The sequence below is a fragment of the Hetaerina americana genome, unplaced genomic scaffold (assembly GCF_022747635.1).
Source record: "Hetaerina americana unplaced genomic scaffold, ioHetAmer1.1.p SCAF_5, whole genome shotgun sequence".
Classification (NCBI taxonomy): Eukaryota; Metazoa; Arthropoda; class Insecta; order Odonata; family Calopterygidae; genus Hetaerina; species Hetaerina americana.
This window is the reverse complement of record NW_027287095.1, coordinates 72619825-72635205: the sequence shown is the minus strand read 5'-3', so window position 1 is coordinate 72635205 and position 15381 is coordinate 72619825. Positions and strand designations below refer to the sequence as shown.

The window sequence follows — 15381 nt, the reverse complement described above, 5'->3', positions numbered from 1 at the left end:
CCACGGATGATATGAATAGAAAGATAGATGGGAGAATAAAATGAAAGACTGTAAACCCAGAGTTAGGCTAAAGGAAATACAAAGAGTTGAATAATAATTTGAGACAGGTAACGAATAAATCTAAGGTAGCATGCTGGAAGACGCAGTGCAAGGATGTGGAAAGTTTGGAAGGGTGAAATTGGTGTGCTATTCCAGAAGATTAAAACAGTAACAGGAATTAAGAAGGAAAGATCTGTCTTTTAAGTTAGAGATATGTCAGATAAGATAATAGTGGAAATGGAAAAGATCCAACTGAGATGGAAGGAATATATAGAACTGTATGGTAAAGAACTTAGGCCAACAAGGTTAGACCTAGAAAGAGAACATGACGTAGAGGAAGGTAGGTTAGGTCCAGGCATACTCGACAATGAGATAGAAACGGCATTAAGGGAGTTGAAATCAAACAAGGCGGTGAGGATAGACAATATTCCTGTGGAACTACGAAAAGGTTTAAGAAAATGTGGTAGGAAGGTAGGAGACTATATGGACTGATTCATAGTATCTATGAGGAAGGAATCTGGCCAGAAGACTTAGTGAGATCAGTGTTAGTTCCTATTCTGAAAAAGGTAAAGGCTACACTGTGTGAGGACTACAGGACAATAAGTTTGATTTCCGTCGCAGCTTAAGTTGTTCTCAGGATCATAAACCAAAGGATCGAGAGTAGAGCAAATGATTACTTAGGGGATGATCTGTTTGGGTTTAGGAAGGGGAGAGGCACGCATAACGCCATCGCAGTAATGAGTTCACTAATCGAGAGGAATATAGAATACAATCAGGAGGTATTTGCCTGTTTCGTAGATTTTGAAAAGGGGTTTGTAGAGTGAATAGGGAAAAACTAATTAGTGCATTGGAGAAAATAGGAATAGATTGGAGAGAGAGGAGGCTGGCTAATCTGCAGCCTGTACATGTCTCAGATTGCTCGGGTGCGAGTGGGGAACAACGGAGATACGCAAGAGAGGAAGAGGGACGTGTTGTCGAGTGGGCTGTTTTATTGTATTCTATTAGGAGATAGTTATTTCGGGGTTGTGTTCATCCAAAACCTACCTTAACTGGTAGATTACCTTTTTAAAAAAAATTGAATGTTCGCATTCTGCTGCTCGTCATCAGCATATCTGTGCCCCTTAACTTGGCCCACCTCTATGGGAATTAGCTGTAGTGGTGCCCCAACCTCCATGACAATTCCTGTGCCTCTTTATCCCTTATTGTGAATGTGCTACAGAGGTAAATTTGCTTCAGTTCTCCCTCAAGGTTTTTCACCTCCATATATTTATTTGCTCATTATTATATAAGTTAGAACATTTTTATACTCTTTTTTGCATATGGCAGCATTTGTAATGATTTCTTTCTTCCCTGATAATCATATTTGCACTACTTAAACATGAAGCCTCGGGAAATACACAGGTGAAGAGTTGAAAAAATTGAGGCTGTTTGATTTTGCATTCTGAGGAAACCGACATTGGTTTCATTGAATATTTTTTATGCAATTCAAATAATTTTCTCAGAAATTCATTGTACTTAAACTGGACTTTTATACTTCTTCAGCATGTTGAGAGTATCTGGCATCAGCATGAATCAATAGCCAAATGATCATGAATTGTCTATAGTTCTCCTCATATGGTTACTGGAATAATGTATTCATATAGTGATCTGCAGAGCATGTTTCATCAATACTTTCCATACAGTGTACCTATCAAAAAAATTTCAATTTAGAGCATATGTAGGTATGTAGTTATGTTCTATCTCATGACTTGGGTTTCTCACGTGCCCACTGTCTGAAAGTGGGTATAATTTTGACAAGTATGTGTGTGTGCTTGAGATACTTGGTATTTTCAGCATGCATTGCGGCTACTCAGCTTACTTTGATAGACGCAAGATGAATATCTCTGAGGCTCTTGAACCCATTTGGCCAACCTCCTTGTGTTGGACTTAAAGGCTTAGAGGTAAAATTTGAATCTCTTTGCATATGTGTTTTGATGTCCTTTATCCATTGGCTGCTCTGGGGGTATAAAAGAAGGGCCTTTTACGTGATAAATATCATAATTAATGTGCACTCATCCTACTTGAGACATTGAAAGTGCCATCTCAGGATGATTCATTTGAAGTCTGCAACATTTTATTATCTCTAACAGTATGTTATCATGAATTGTAGATATAGAAGTACAAATTATGTGCATTAGGTGCATCTCAGTTTTATCGTTGCGCCTGTTAGTTTTCAATATTTGTGAAATTACCTAATGGATGTTAATTAGTCTACAGAATCTGTTTTGATTGAGCATAGTAACTGATGACTCTGTTTTTCATTTGAATCTTGGCAGTATTGATATCTATTATTAAAGGAAATATAGTCTTGCTAATGTCAAAGAATTGTAAGCCCTGTCGGCATTTTGTTTTTTACAATACATATTTGTTGATTGTGTGTGCACAAATTAATTTATTGCCTATCCAGAGTGATACATTTTGAAATTATTTATGACTGAGAAAATTTGAGACTAACGTAAAGCTTTGCCATTGTTATTCTTTTGATAAAAAAATAATAATCAATATCTGCCAGCTTCTTCGTAAATTGCACCCTTTTGTTACGTGATCAATTTTCAAATAGTGTTATATTTTGCAGTTTACTTGTATGAAATAACCATTGATAAAGAGTTGTCTTTCAATCTAATGATTGATTTGTTCCCCAATTTTTTTTGGCCTTCATGAACGTGCAGCCCGAAGAACCACATCGAAATTGGAAGACTTACTTTGATTACATAGTGGTCGATGCGAGGAAGCCCTTGTTTTTTGGAGAAGGGACAATATTAAGACAGGTTGACACAGTCTCTGGTGCCTTAAAGATAGGCAGTCATATGGGACCTCTTCTTAAAGGACAAGTGTATTCTGGAGGTAAGTTTCATGACACAGCTATTCATAAATGACTTATTTAATCTGAGTTTATTTCATTCAGTTATTTAAAAAATGTTTGCTTTAAAGTGCAAGAATGTGTTTGACTCTATGCCTCCTATTTGTTTTTTATTTCTCTACGGTTCTGGATATATGCAAAAAGTGTTTCTTAAATATTTAAAATTCCACAATATGCCTTTGACTTATGGAGTTCTATATGTCATCATACTTGTAGCCTACTGGATGAAAATACACAAAAAAATTAAGTTCATTCAGACTAAATATATATTCATAAGGAGTTACTTGTATGGACATTTTTTTACAAGGAAAACAACATTTAAATTTGCATTTTAAGGGATATATTTTTGGGATTGCATATGTGTATTCCTTGTCATTCGTGTCATTTTTCATTTGCAATTGAAAGAATTTTCCATGATGCTAATTTTAATTTTATGTATTATTTGAATCAATAATAAGCTTTGAATTATAGTTTTAGTGTTTCAAAGGATGATTATAGACTAAGTAACAAAGTATAAATAATGTTTATGTTTTTATTTTAGGTTCATGTGATGTGTTCACAGAGTTAATCAAAGCCAAAGGGAAGGATGTTCTCTACATAGGAGACCATATTTTTGGGGACATCCTTAAGTCCAAGAAGATAAGAGGCTGGAGAACATTCCTGATTGTACCAGAATTGGTGCAGGAATTACATGTATGGACGGACAAGTGTCATTTGTTTGCTGAACTTCAGGGCTTGGATGTCATGTTGGGAGACATGTACAAGTAAGTTTTTCATTGGATATTTGTTGTACAAAAAACAGCCAAATGAGCACAATAGTGCATAATTAAATTGCATTGATGGGCATTACACCAAGGCCGAAATTTATATTGTCTTGTTTAAGTGAATGGTAACTTGAATATACATTTAGGGCAAAGCCCAGTAGTATGACTGCAGGATAAGTTCCAAGCCGATTGTTAAATAGCTCAATAATTGGCAAATGGTTTTGCTATGGCAGCAATGTTCATATTCATTTGTGAGCAATCTTATTTGTTAATATAATCAGATGTGTTGTTTTTCTCCAAGTTTTTAATGTTCACATTAGCTAACAATGGAATTGAATGAGACATAAAACTAAATGAGGGATTTAATGAGGTACATGTCCCATCAACATATAAACATAAACACCGTAATCAACCCCATGATCGGTTTGGTAGGTGGTGGTAGAGTTCACCCTGAACGAAGCTCAACGGCATGTGAAATTCACACATCGGGGTCGGGGGGCCAGTTCCTGTCCCTGTGCCGGCTATTGTTATCCAGGAAGAACTGGTACCCAAAAAATGACCAAGCTTGGGTAGAGCTGAGGTTGCCTAGAGAGGCTTGTTTGGGAATGAGCCCTCTGGTCAGTAGTCCAATGCTCTCTCCCTGGAGTACTGCGACCCCCTTATTAACATAAAATAAACAAAATATATTCAAATGTTTGTCGGAAGTTACAATTCCCTCCCTGGAAGTAAGAAAGGTGTTCTATTGATAGCATTACCACTCTTGTGACAGAATTTCTGGTGGACTGTATTAAAATCATTCTGCTCTTAATGATCACATAGCCAAATCTCTTGTCAACTCGAAACCATTTCATGCAGAAAACTGAAGAGGGAAACTAGGGAGAGAAACTGATGACGTACTTGTGAGGCACCAAGAATAATTTATAGTTGCCAGGGAAGTGGTTGCCCATTTGAGTAAAGGTATTTTTGTATAAAGATCCACCAGAATAAAAAAATTCTTAAGACTGACTAGTATTTTAAATGCAAAAGGTATTGTCAAATTTATTATTTAAAATTATATGATTTTGAACAAATCAGATATGTTATCGAGAATTGTGTTTTGAATCATAACATTATGTAATGATTTTTAAAGAAAATTATACTACTATGCATTTTTTTTTAGTTACATATAATTAGTCAATGCTATTTGAAAACATGTGAGACCGATGTTTTTTTTTCATTGATTTTTGATTCATTGGTTGGAAGAAACTTAATTCTTTACTATTGCAAGTTGGTGTTGAATGTTCATGTATAATTGTGAATTATATTTTTTTTTCAGAAACCTTGATAGCAGTACACTGGAAAAGCCTGACATTTCCAAACTACGTAATTCCATTAGGGATGTGACTCACAAGATGGATCTTGCTTATGGCATGATGGGCAGTCTCTTTCGATCTGGATCCCGCCAAACGTTTTTCTCATCCCAAGTTGTTCGTTATGCTGACATTTATGCTGCCACTTTCCTCAATTTAATATATTACCCGTTCAGCTACATGTTCAGGGCACCTGCTATGCTAGTAAGTATATTCAGTTTCAATCAAAATTGTATGTAAATAGCTGTTGTCTTGAATTGATCATGGATGTGGCATTAGCTTATCCACCACCAAATGGTTGTGTTCCTAGATGTGAAGGTGTCAATGATGACAGATTTTATATTCTATAATGCCTTAATGAACAATGAGAATGCACACCTATTGCTGCTGATGTCCTTATCAGTCCTATCCAATGTGTGCTGAAGACAAATTTTAATTGGTCCATTTGATTCTTGCAAATCAAGAGATTTTCATTTATGAATTATAATTACATTTAGGTTTTCTCTGAAACAAAGAGTTGGAACTTAATTAGTGTGGTCCAAGAGTTATTCCAGTATTATTTTACATTAAGGTGAAAACACAAACCTAGGAAAAAAAGAAAACTAATCCTTTTGAAAAACTGGTTAGATGGATAAATAATTATAATTTAAAGTTATTACTGAAATCCAGTTTTGTTTTATGTCATACAATTTTATAATGCTTCTCCAGCATAAATTGAGGGCTTAACTTTAGTAGAAGTGTGGAAAATAGCAAATTTCTGTTAACCTAAACAAGTTTTCTTCGTTGTAATTCAAAGTTGGGTATATTTTCTTGGAATTGTTTTCCTTGTGAAGCAGAATCTGCAATGGCTCACACTCATAAGCTGTTTTCAATGGGGAATTGGGATGGTGCTGTGGTGAATGTACCAGCTTCCTCCTCCGAGGGCTCTTGATTTAATCCAGGTTTTAGCTGTATTTTTCAATGAAATCATGTATCCTACTTGGGTGTGTTATGTGGAGAGCACTTCCAAGGGACGTATGCAACCTGTCAGATGGGGGAAAAAATTGTGGACCCGTAGGTATATTTCGTTATGAGAGGGTTAATGTCGATGCAGGAATTCTCATCACCATTCCCTTAATCAGTTACTGTAAATCTCCCCCATACCAAATCATCCTTCTATCCCAGAAGGTGCTAATTACCACAGCTGATGGTCTCCTCCCCTAATTACTACAACCCCAGTTTTTACAGAATTATGCTGTTACCTATAGAACATGTTTTTCAGCCTTAAAGAACTATTTTGTTCGGTTATTGTGTTTTTCAGCCTTAATTGACTGTTCTGTTCTGTTATTGTAGGAATTGCCTCATATTGAGTGAGTGAAGAGTATTTGATCAGCAATGGAAATTTTCTAACCTGTGACTTGTAACAAATCCGAAGAAACTGAAAAATTCTGCAATAGTAACTTTTAGCAAAGTTATCCGCAAATGGGCATTGCAAATGCAACAATTTCATAGGATAAAATTCATTCACCTTGACCTTGAAAATTTTTTGAGTTAAAGAGGATGCCTCAGTAGTTTAACTGATTGAAGCACTTGAACAAACATTTGAGGGATCCAGGTTTGAATCCCAGTCAAGGCGAATGATTTTTACACCTTGAAATTTTTGTATTGTAATGTGACTTGAAATTCTTTTGTTATCATGCCCTAATGTTAAACAGCAAATAGACAAATATAATATTTTATTCTATCAAACTAACTTTCTATGTGTGACTTTTTAAATTGTCAATCAACTTGTGTTTGGAAAACTAAAGGATTTAAATTATTGCTATTCATTTATTGTTTGCCTCCTCAAATAGCTGCTATGATCAAAGAAAAGGGGATCTCCTTGAAATTCATGGAACATCCTTTGTTTTCCAGATGCCCCATGAATCTACAGTGGCACATGAGCAGAGGTTTGTCATGGAGAGTCCAATGATATCCCGATCAAGACCATATTTCATGGATCAAGAGGAGGCTGACACTAAACCAAAGGTAAACATATGGGTGATTTATTTGCGTTTAGTATCATGGATTAATAATAAGCAATTAGTCATATTATGGGTCAGAAAATATATTGTAAAATTTATGGTTTCATACTTTTGCACCTGTGCAACCTATTATCACAATGATTCCTGTGAATTCTTATGGAAATTTGTTAATTTTTTTAAGTCATTCACCACAAATAAAAGTAAGTGAAAATTCAGCATATCCTGCAGCACTAAAAATATTTCTCGAGCATACAGTCGAAGTCTCAGACTAGTATTGGTTTGCAACCCAAAATGTCAGTGTTCATACAATTCTTCTTGGAATGATTATTTTTCAGAAATGAGAAATGTAGCTGTTAAAAGTTAGTTGCTTTTTCAGTAAAATATGTCCAAAAGATCATATTGGTAAATTTGAATGGTAAGCTCAGTTTAATAATGTAATTCTTTCTGCCAGTGTTATTCGTATATATCGGTGTATTCTTCCATTGTCACATTTTCCTCCCGTGACTGTTCCGTCTGCTTTAGACGTGGAATAGACTTATAAGTTTTTACTGCAAAAGCTGCCCATTTAGTTTCATGTATAGAATATTATTAATTTAGCATTGTCTGGTCCTTTGATGGAAACTATTATTTACACATCATTTTGAGTGGATATTTCACTTAATTGGCCATGTTCTACCTCCGATAGTCATCATTGGACAGTTATTTTCTAAAGAAGTAGAAATGAATGTGCCGATTTGAATAAAAACTTAAATGTGTGTTCTTCCGACAGATGCTGGAAAGGAGCCACAGTTTAGTGCCGCACACAAGACCGGAGACACCAAGACGAGTGACCCATAATCATGATGAGGACTACTCTGACGAGGAAGACACCAGCAGTGATGGCAAGAACTCCGATCAAGTCCACCAGCCAAGGATGACCAAGTCCGTGGACTGATCTAAAGAGGAGGATGACTCAAATGAGTGGCTCTTTATTGATTAATAACTTGGATTTGATGACCGAGCAAGGTTTTTTTTTTGAAGTTGGACTATTACGAGGCTAACCACGATTTATAACCTACCTCTGAAATGTACGAAATTATTACAGGGCCAACATTCTAATACTTCCCTCATATTTAGATGTAATGCAGTCCATTGCTCATCCTCGGAAATCATATTTCTCTTGATGGCTCCCCTGAGGATTTTTTTTTTTTTTAATGTTTGCTGAAAGTGTATTTCCATCTTTAGAAACTCTCCTAATTTACTTTATTTTTATTGAAAAATGCTGATAGTCCAAATCAAATGCCAAAAAGTAATTTTTTTGATTTGATATAATTTGAATAATTCTCTTCGGTTGATATTTATATGGAGATTTTGATTTTAGTTAAAGAAAAATAAGTAAACAGCTCTTTGTGAACCTTATGCTCTGAGGCTTAGGGCAAGAATTTGTTTTACTTCTTAAGCTTTTTTTTTGAAATATTTTATCCTGATCCTATCGAAGTTAGAAGTACATTCTTCAAGTACTCAGGCAATAAAATGTTGAAAAATAATATGTATCAAGAATGGGTAAACAAATTTATGAAAGTTGCCGGTAACAGCTTATAGTGATTAGTGACAAGGGAATTTTAAGAAAGGGATATGTGGATTGAATGTGGAGGTACTCTCTAGATGAAAGTTCTGAGAAGCACAAATTATCTGTGGAGGATAGAAAGAGCTTGTACTAAGTGATAATGTCTGTATTTCCTTTGTTTGCGTTGTGGGGTACAACTGTAAGGAAACTGAATGCTTGCTCATATCTCATGGAACACAGGCACTTAGCAAGTATGTATATGTTGGTCTTAACTCCGGTCCAAATTCTGGATATCCCAAGTTTTTGTGATAGACATCAGCAGACAAAATTTTTCTTCGTAGCATTATAATAGATTTATTTTATTCCTTCTCCCTCACATCTGAATATTAAGGTGCCAAAATTCAGCTCCAGTGGACGATGCAGTATATCCTTTGCTAATCTGGACCAGATTAGGCAAAAATCTGGGTTGACTTGAGTATTCGACGAATGTAACCCCATGTGGTATTTTTCACTTCTACTCTTGTGCATGCTTATGAACAGATGACTTTAATTTACGTAATGCGGTGAACAGGAAACATCAAGTGTAAGAAATTCTTACGTAAAGTTGACGAAAAATATTGCTGGATGCTCTCAGAAATTAGCTCAGTTATGCTTAAGTAACTTGAAACAACATTAATAATTTGTTTTTAGCTATTTTATCAGTGATATTATCCCATAAATTTGATCTATTTACACACACAAAGTGAATCCATTAGATTTTTATGTGATAAGTGTGACGTTTGAAAGTTGTGCTAATTTTCTTTTGGAAATTTTAGCAGTGATGACACAACGCCTGGTCAACTCTTGTTTCCTAGTATGCTAAATTTATTCCTTCTGCAGAAGAAAAATGTGTACCGTATAACTTTCTCAAAGTTACTGAAATATATAAGGGTATTATAGCTAATGATTTTTTGATGTGGTAACATAATATGGTCAATGGCAATTGCATTCCACTAGATTTTACTGAAGGTAACAGGGTTCTACGTACAATTGGAGCTGACCGAAGTAACAGCTTTTGACAAATGTATAATGGAGTGAGAGCATTTGTTATCATTTGAGCAATCATTACAGATGGAAAAATAATTATAAATTATAGTGTTCAGACCCCAAAGAACAGCGAGGGTTAACTGTATATGAATCTTCCAGACCCTGCCTCATTTTGAATAAAAGTTTTCTTTTACTGCTACAGGAATTAGGGAAAAGAGTATAATATATAAAAAGAATATAAGGGAAAAAAGATGAAGTATAACGCTTTCTGAGAGAAACAAAACGACAGTTTGAGGAAAAATGGCACTGGATTTCTTAACTTTGATCCCTTGCTTTTTTCAATTCACTTTTTACATGTGGGGGATATGATAAATGTATCCATTTTGTGTCGTGTACTGCTGAACTCTGTGATGTTTTCAAGCCAGAACAGTTTTTTGAAGTTGAAAAGAATTATTAAGTATGTCTATTGTTTCTTTAAAAAGCAAATTAGGAATCCTTTCTTGTTGCTAAAGTTTACTCCCGCTGAAGTCTCTAATAAATATTTGTCATTCATATCCGCTTTCACTGCCTACATAAAATGTTGAGCAACATTTTAGCTATGTAGCGGATTGGAGGTAGCGATTTCAATTCAATATTGGGCCAGAGGTGCAGGATTTGGGGAGGTCATCAATAGTGATGTTGGCTACCAAATGTTATCACTGAGATTCATCTGCTGATAAAGTATTTTTAGGTAATATTTTGTTTTCAATTATTTGCATGTAATATATTCACCAAATTGGCAGTCTCAGCTTCCTTCCATTTTCTTCATAACAGTTATCTCTGCTGTGTGTATAATCTCTGGAGTCCCCCAGGTTGTGTGGGCATGAGGCAAAAACTTTATGTACAGGCTTCTTAAAAAACTAAGGAAATCATGCTTAATTCAGTACATTTGATCTCTTTTAAACTTACTGCTGTTCACTCAATAATGGAACCTGCTTCTTATTACCTTCCAAGGATACTTCAGACATTTTTTTGTACAGCTCATAATTCAATGCATTTATGTACCTATGTGAACATTATCACAATCAGTTACCAAATGTTACATTAAGTTCAGGAGTATTGCTGACCAATGAATTTTATCCCTGGGAAATATCTAACTTGTGTTATTCAAGATGATGATGTACCATCTTAACGTTACAGAAAGATTTCTGTTTTTCAGAGCAATTTAATAGTATTTTAAGTGGTCATGTTTTGTAAGCCATTGAATAGAAATTAAGTGCCTGTGTGTCTATGCGACTTGTAAGTCTGATTAGTGTGTTATAGCATAAAATTTCCAGTTTCTATTCCTGCAATTGCTGGCTTCAAATTGTTAAACCTCTGTGATCCGAGCAGACTCAAGCTGAATAATAGTCAGCAAAGCACAAATATTTTTCAAAGTTAAAACGTTTGTAATGCCAGTTATAAACACTCAAAAAGGGTTTAGAAACGGACTTTTAACTGATGTGTTGTAGAGAGCATTTATTACGAAAAACCTACCTATATTGTAAATATAATTTTGTACCCGATGTGTTGGTGTATTTTCAAGGCCAAGTTAAATGTTAGCCAATTTAATATCTGTGAGTGCTGGTTTAAAATTTCTTTTTCAAGGAAGTATTTGCATGCTCTTCATATTTATGCTGTGTTGTAGCATGCAGTCTGTGAAGCCATTATGGCCAAATTTCACTTCCAAGCTCGTGAAATCAAAGAAAATGGATCAATTTGAAAAGTGAATTAATCATTTAACTTGTGTTATGACAATATCAGCCATAGAGAAAGAAGTTATGCACGAACATCGAGCATCAGAGGCATCAAAAAGTTAACATAAGAATACTATTTGAAACCCTGGGAGCAATATATTTTCTAAATTATGTTAGCAATTGAGTTTTTTTCCATTTAAGGCATTTAACATCTTAAATATATTATTCATGTAAAGACTGTAGACCATTAGATGGATGCAGGTCTTCAGTGGTTTGAATTTTTAAGCAAACTAGTCAATGATTTTTTTTGTGTGTATGGCCAATGATTGTGCACAATTAATGCATAATAAAAGTTATAAGTTATTAGAAAACTCTTTGTTCTTTATTTTTTATTATTTACTCCTGCATCTTTTATTTTTCCATCTCAGTACAAGTTATACATGGAATTTCAAATGATCTATTACTTTTCCATGTAGAATCAACCCTCTCCGTATGAGTTCATGGCTGTTATATATATTTTTAAAATGATAGTGTTTTGAAATGGTGTCATTTTATTTCAGCTGAACAGTGTTGATTCTAGTGACAGAAGTATTAGTCAGTGGAAATGTTATGTATACCCTACATTGAGTGAATGATGGGGGAGGGGAAGGGCTTGTATGCGTGGAAGAGAGGGGGCAGTGGGGAAAGGGAGAGGGGTGAGTCAACCAACTTCATGAAAAGTTGTAATGTGACAGATGAAACAAAGGTTATGAGGTTTACCAGAAAGAGCAAGGGTAAGCTAAACATTAAAATAAGGTTGGCAAAAATTTGAGCAGATGTAACAGTTAATGTATCTTGGAAGTGTTTTGGACCAAAATGGTCAAAGTAGTAGGAACGAATGGAGACTAATTGTGTTAGGCAAAGAAGCTTTCACAAGGAGGAGAGAATTGATGGCACTTGAGACAACATTGCATAGGGATGTTAAGAAAAGGTATGTCAAAACTTTGTCACTGGTCAAGGCAAATCACGAAATGATCATTTGGGAAAAGTTGCTGAACAACTTTTTCCAAATGTCCAAATTTGTAATCCCTGATCTCGTTTTCAACCAGGTTAATAAAAGTGTATTTCATTTGTTCTTTATATATGCAATCGTGAAGACATTCAATCCAGATTAGGTAATTGCTTTGGAGCACGTTTTGGCTCTATACAACTGGTTCCTAAATTTCAGGAAATGATTGTCACGATTCAATTCGCTCAAGTTTTGATTGTTTCACTTGGATAGCTGTAACCACAAAGGCTCCCACAATCCTACTGATGGTCTTTAATAGGTAATGCATCCAGGATTCATTTTGTTGCACTCGATATCATCTAGCCTATGCTAAACAGTTAATTGGAAATAATTTACGATTATTTCTTTATATGTGATGTTATGAAGAATACATTAATTTCAGAAAAAGTTATTTTCACAGGTATTACTTCCAGAATCTAGCTATGTAAATTCAGTAACACATAAAAATAATCCAATATTAAACAAATATTCCATAGTTTAAATTCTTAATCATGCATTATTTTTACTATTAGTGACTGAAGGGACATGGTAGTTCAGTGGTATAGAACTACTGAATGGAGGGTGTGGGTTCAATTCCTGGTGATACCTCTGGGCACCAAGCTTCGTGATTTTTCTACTACCAAATTTTCTGGGAAACTACAAGGACCACAGATAATGGAATTGGACCCCCTACCGGGATGTGTTAATTTCATATGCTTGTTGGACTTGGCACTAGGTGAGCTTTACCCTTGCCTACCAAAGCCAACCTTGGCATTGATAACCATGGTTTATTAGTAATTGGAACACATTACTTCATCCAATTAGTTGAATATGAATATATGAGAGGGAGAGAGGCCTCAAAGCCAAGGCATATCCAACACTGATGCAGTTCTGTGAGCTAGGTGCTGTTGGCAAATGCAAGTATTGCCAACTCATTAGAGTCAAGGAATATTTAGACCACTTGAATGAAATAGGCTGTAAAAAATCCAGTTCAAGTGTTTAATGGATACTAATCACTCCATATCTTCCCTTACACATTTTAAAAAGACACAGCGACCACCTTAAACCCTATGATTTTATGTTTATTCACAAATCTGTCACCGATTGAAATTTAGGATCAGACCCATTGCCTCCATGGCGTTTCCAATTATCCTTACACAACTCCTAACCTTCCTCCCCCTTACCCTCTCCTATCCTCATTCACCCCTTTTCCTGTATCCCTTCCAATTTGCTTCCACAGGACCATTTGTGCAGTCCTATCATGATCATATGTTCCCTAATGAAGAGGCATGGCCATTGATATGGCACCATTGTCCTTATATCTCCTTTACCATAACCTTTTATCTTATGACCATTGTCACACCTTTCCCAATACTCTCATCTATCTACATGCAACATCTTTACCCTGGTGAATACCCACTATCTTATGCTGTACCATTGTGTGCTTGGTATTGTACCACTTCTTATTATCATTAATAAGTGGTACAACATCAAACATTCTGCAAGTGCCCATCATCAATAGATTCTACAGTGAGCAACAGTCTCAGTGAATTACCATTTCTTTTGAACCCCTACTTTTCCACTGAGTCACTTCTTTTTCTCCCCCTACTTCACTATTGATGGCCATAAATAGTATCATTACTTAAACCTAATAAGCAATACTCTATCCTCTTTTTTAATTATTCCCCAATTAAAGCTATCAGGCTATGAGCAATTGATGATTTTCTTGGAAAATATTGTTTCTACTTATGGTTTCTCAGAACATTTGATGGATTATTGATAAAAATTGCTGGGTAAAGTGCTGATGTGCTCGCCTGCTAACCCAAAGGTCATGGATTTGAGTCCCATTTGAGGCATGGGTGTTCTGTCTACTCCAGTGGTTTGGCCCCCGGGAAACTTTATGACAACTCATAGGTTTATTGGAATCCAAAGGGGCTCACGGACTGCCAGAGACATCCAGAGAGCAAAAAAATATCAATATATGCTTGCTAGTACAATGAAGTATCTTCATTATCTTTTCAGAGTTATTGAAACAACCAAAAATATTTCCATTTAATGAAATTTTGTGTACAAACAAATTAAAAAGGTCTGAAAACCTAAATATTCTTCTGATTTACTTAGTTTTTAGCTGTAAACTAGCTCTAGGTCGTCATCAGTAGTGAATAAAACTTTTCTGGACTCAGGCTGACTGTAGTGTCAAAGTTTTACACAATCACCCCTAGAACATGCCTTGTTCTAGTTTTGTTATGATCCCAAATTTTGTGACGGGTTGTAGATGTGTTTCATACCTGCATGTGCTAGGTCTCAAATTTTGCCTGGCCACTACAAGCTGTTGCCATCCAGGCTTAACAATATCAGAATAATGTATTTACTAACCCTCTCCATGGACTGCAACCTTGATGTGATGGAAGGGCTTGTGTGTACCAATGACCACTAGAGCTGTGCTGGCAGGAGCAATGATAATTGCTCCTGGTAGGGTCACCCATGCCAGGTAGGTTAAAGGATAGGAGACAGACAAAAGGTAGTCCACTGAGCGTCTGTTACTCAGTGAGGCGGCCGCAAAGGAATTCGACCACAGTGGGATGCCAATTGAATGATGGTGTTGCATTAAAAAACTATTGAGGAAGGCAACAGAAAACCACTTCAGTTATTCATCCCATGATTTTTACGATGGGCAGTACAGAGAAAATGAGTCCTGGCAACTATGGGACTCAACCCATTCAGCTGTGTTTCATGCTCGGAAGCAGGGGAGGCAAGGCTTCCATAGTCGTCATCTCATGAAATCCTTTTGAAGAAAATCTACAGTAGCAGCACAGAAGATGCAGAAAAGGAATGAATCAGTTGGAATAGGAACTTGGAATATTAGGACAATGTTGAGGATGGTAAAATTATGGAATATAAACTGAGAATTGGAAAAAGGAAAGATAGTTGTTTTAGGGCTGTACGGGGTTAGATGTAAGGACAGTGGGATTACTGAAGTGATAGTTATACAATAAATTACAGTGGAAGGAAT

The 15381-nt window shown here is 35.7% G+C and overlaps 1 protein-coding gene across 5 annotated transcripts in view; it reads left to right on the top strand.

The window, feature by feature from the left end:
* Nt5b (5' nucleotidase B) overlaps nucleotides 1–11712 on the top strand; it is a 203909-nt gene extending 192197 nt beyond the window's left edge. For all 5 annotated transcript variants that reach the window (XM_071592912.1, XM_071592910.1, XM_071592908.1 and 2 more), the window contains 5 exons: nucleotides 2748–2922; nucleotides 3480–3702; nucleotides 5018–5255; nucleotides 6945–7058; nucleotides 7824–11712. In XM_071592912.1, the coding sequence (XP_071449013.1) occupies nucleotides 2748–2922; nucleotides 3480–3702; nucleotides 5018–5255; nucleotides 6945–7058; nucleotides 7824–7988 (915 nt within the window). In that variant the 3' untranslated portion in view covers nucleotides 7989–11712. The remainder of the gene's footprint in view (nucleotides 1–2747; nucleotides 2923–3479; nucleotides 3703–5017; nucleotides 5256–6944; nucleotides 7059–7823) is intronic.
* The last annotated feature ends 3669 nt before the right edge of the window (nucleotides 11713–15381 follow it).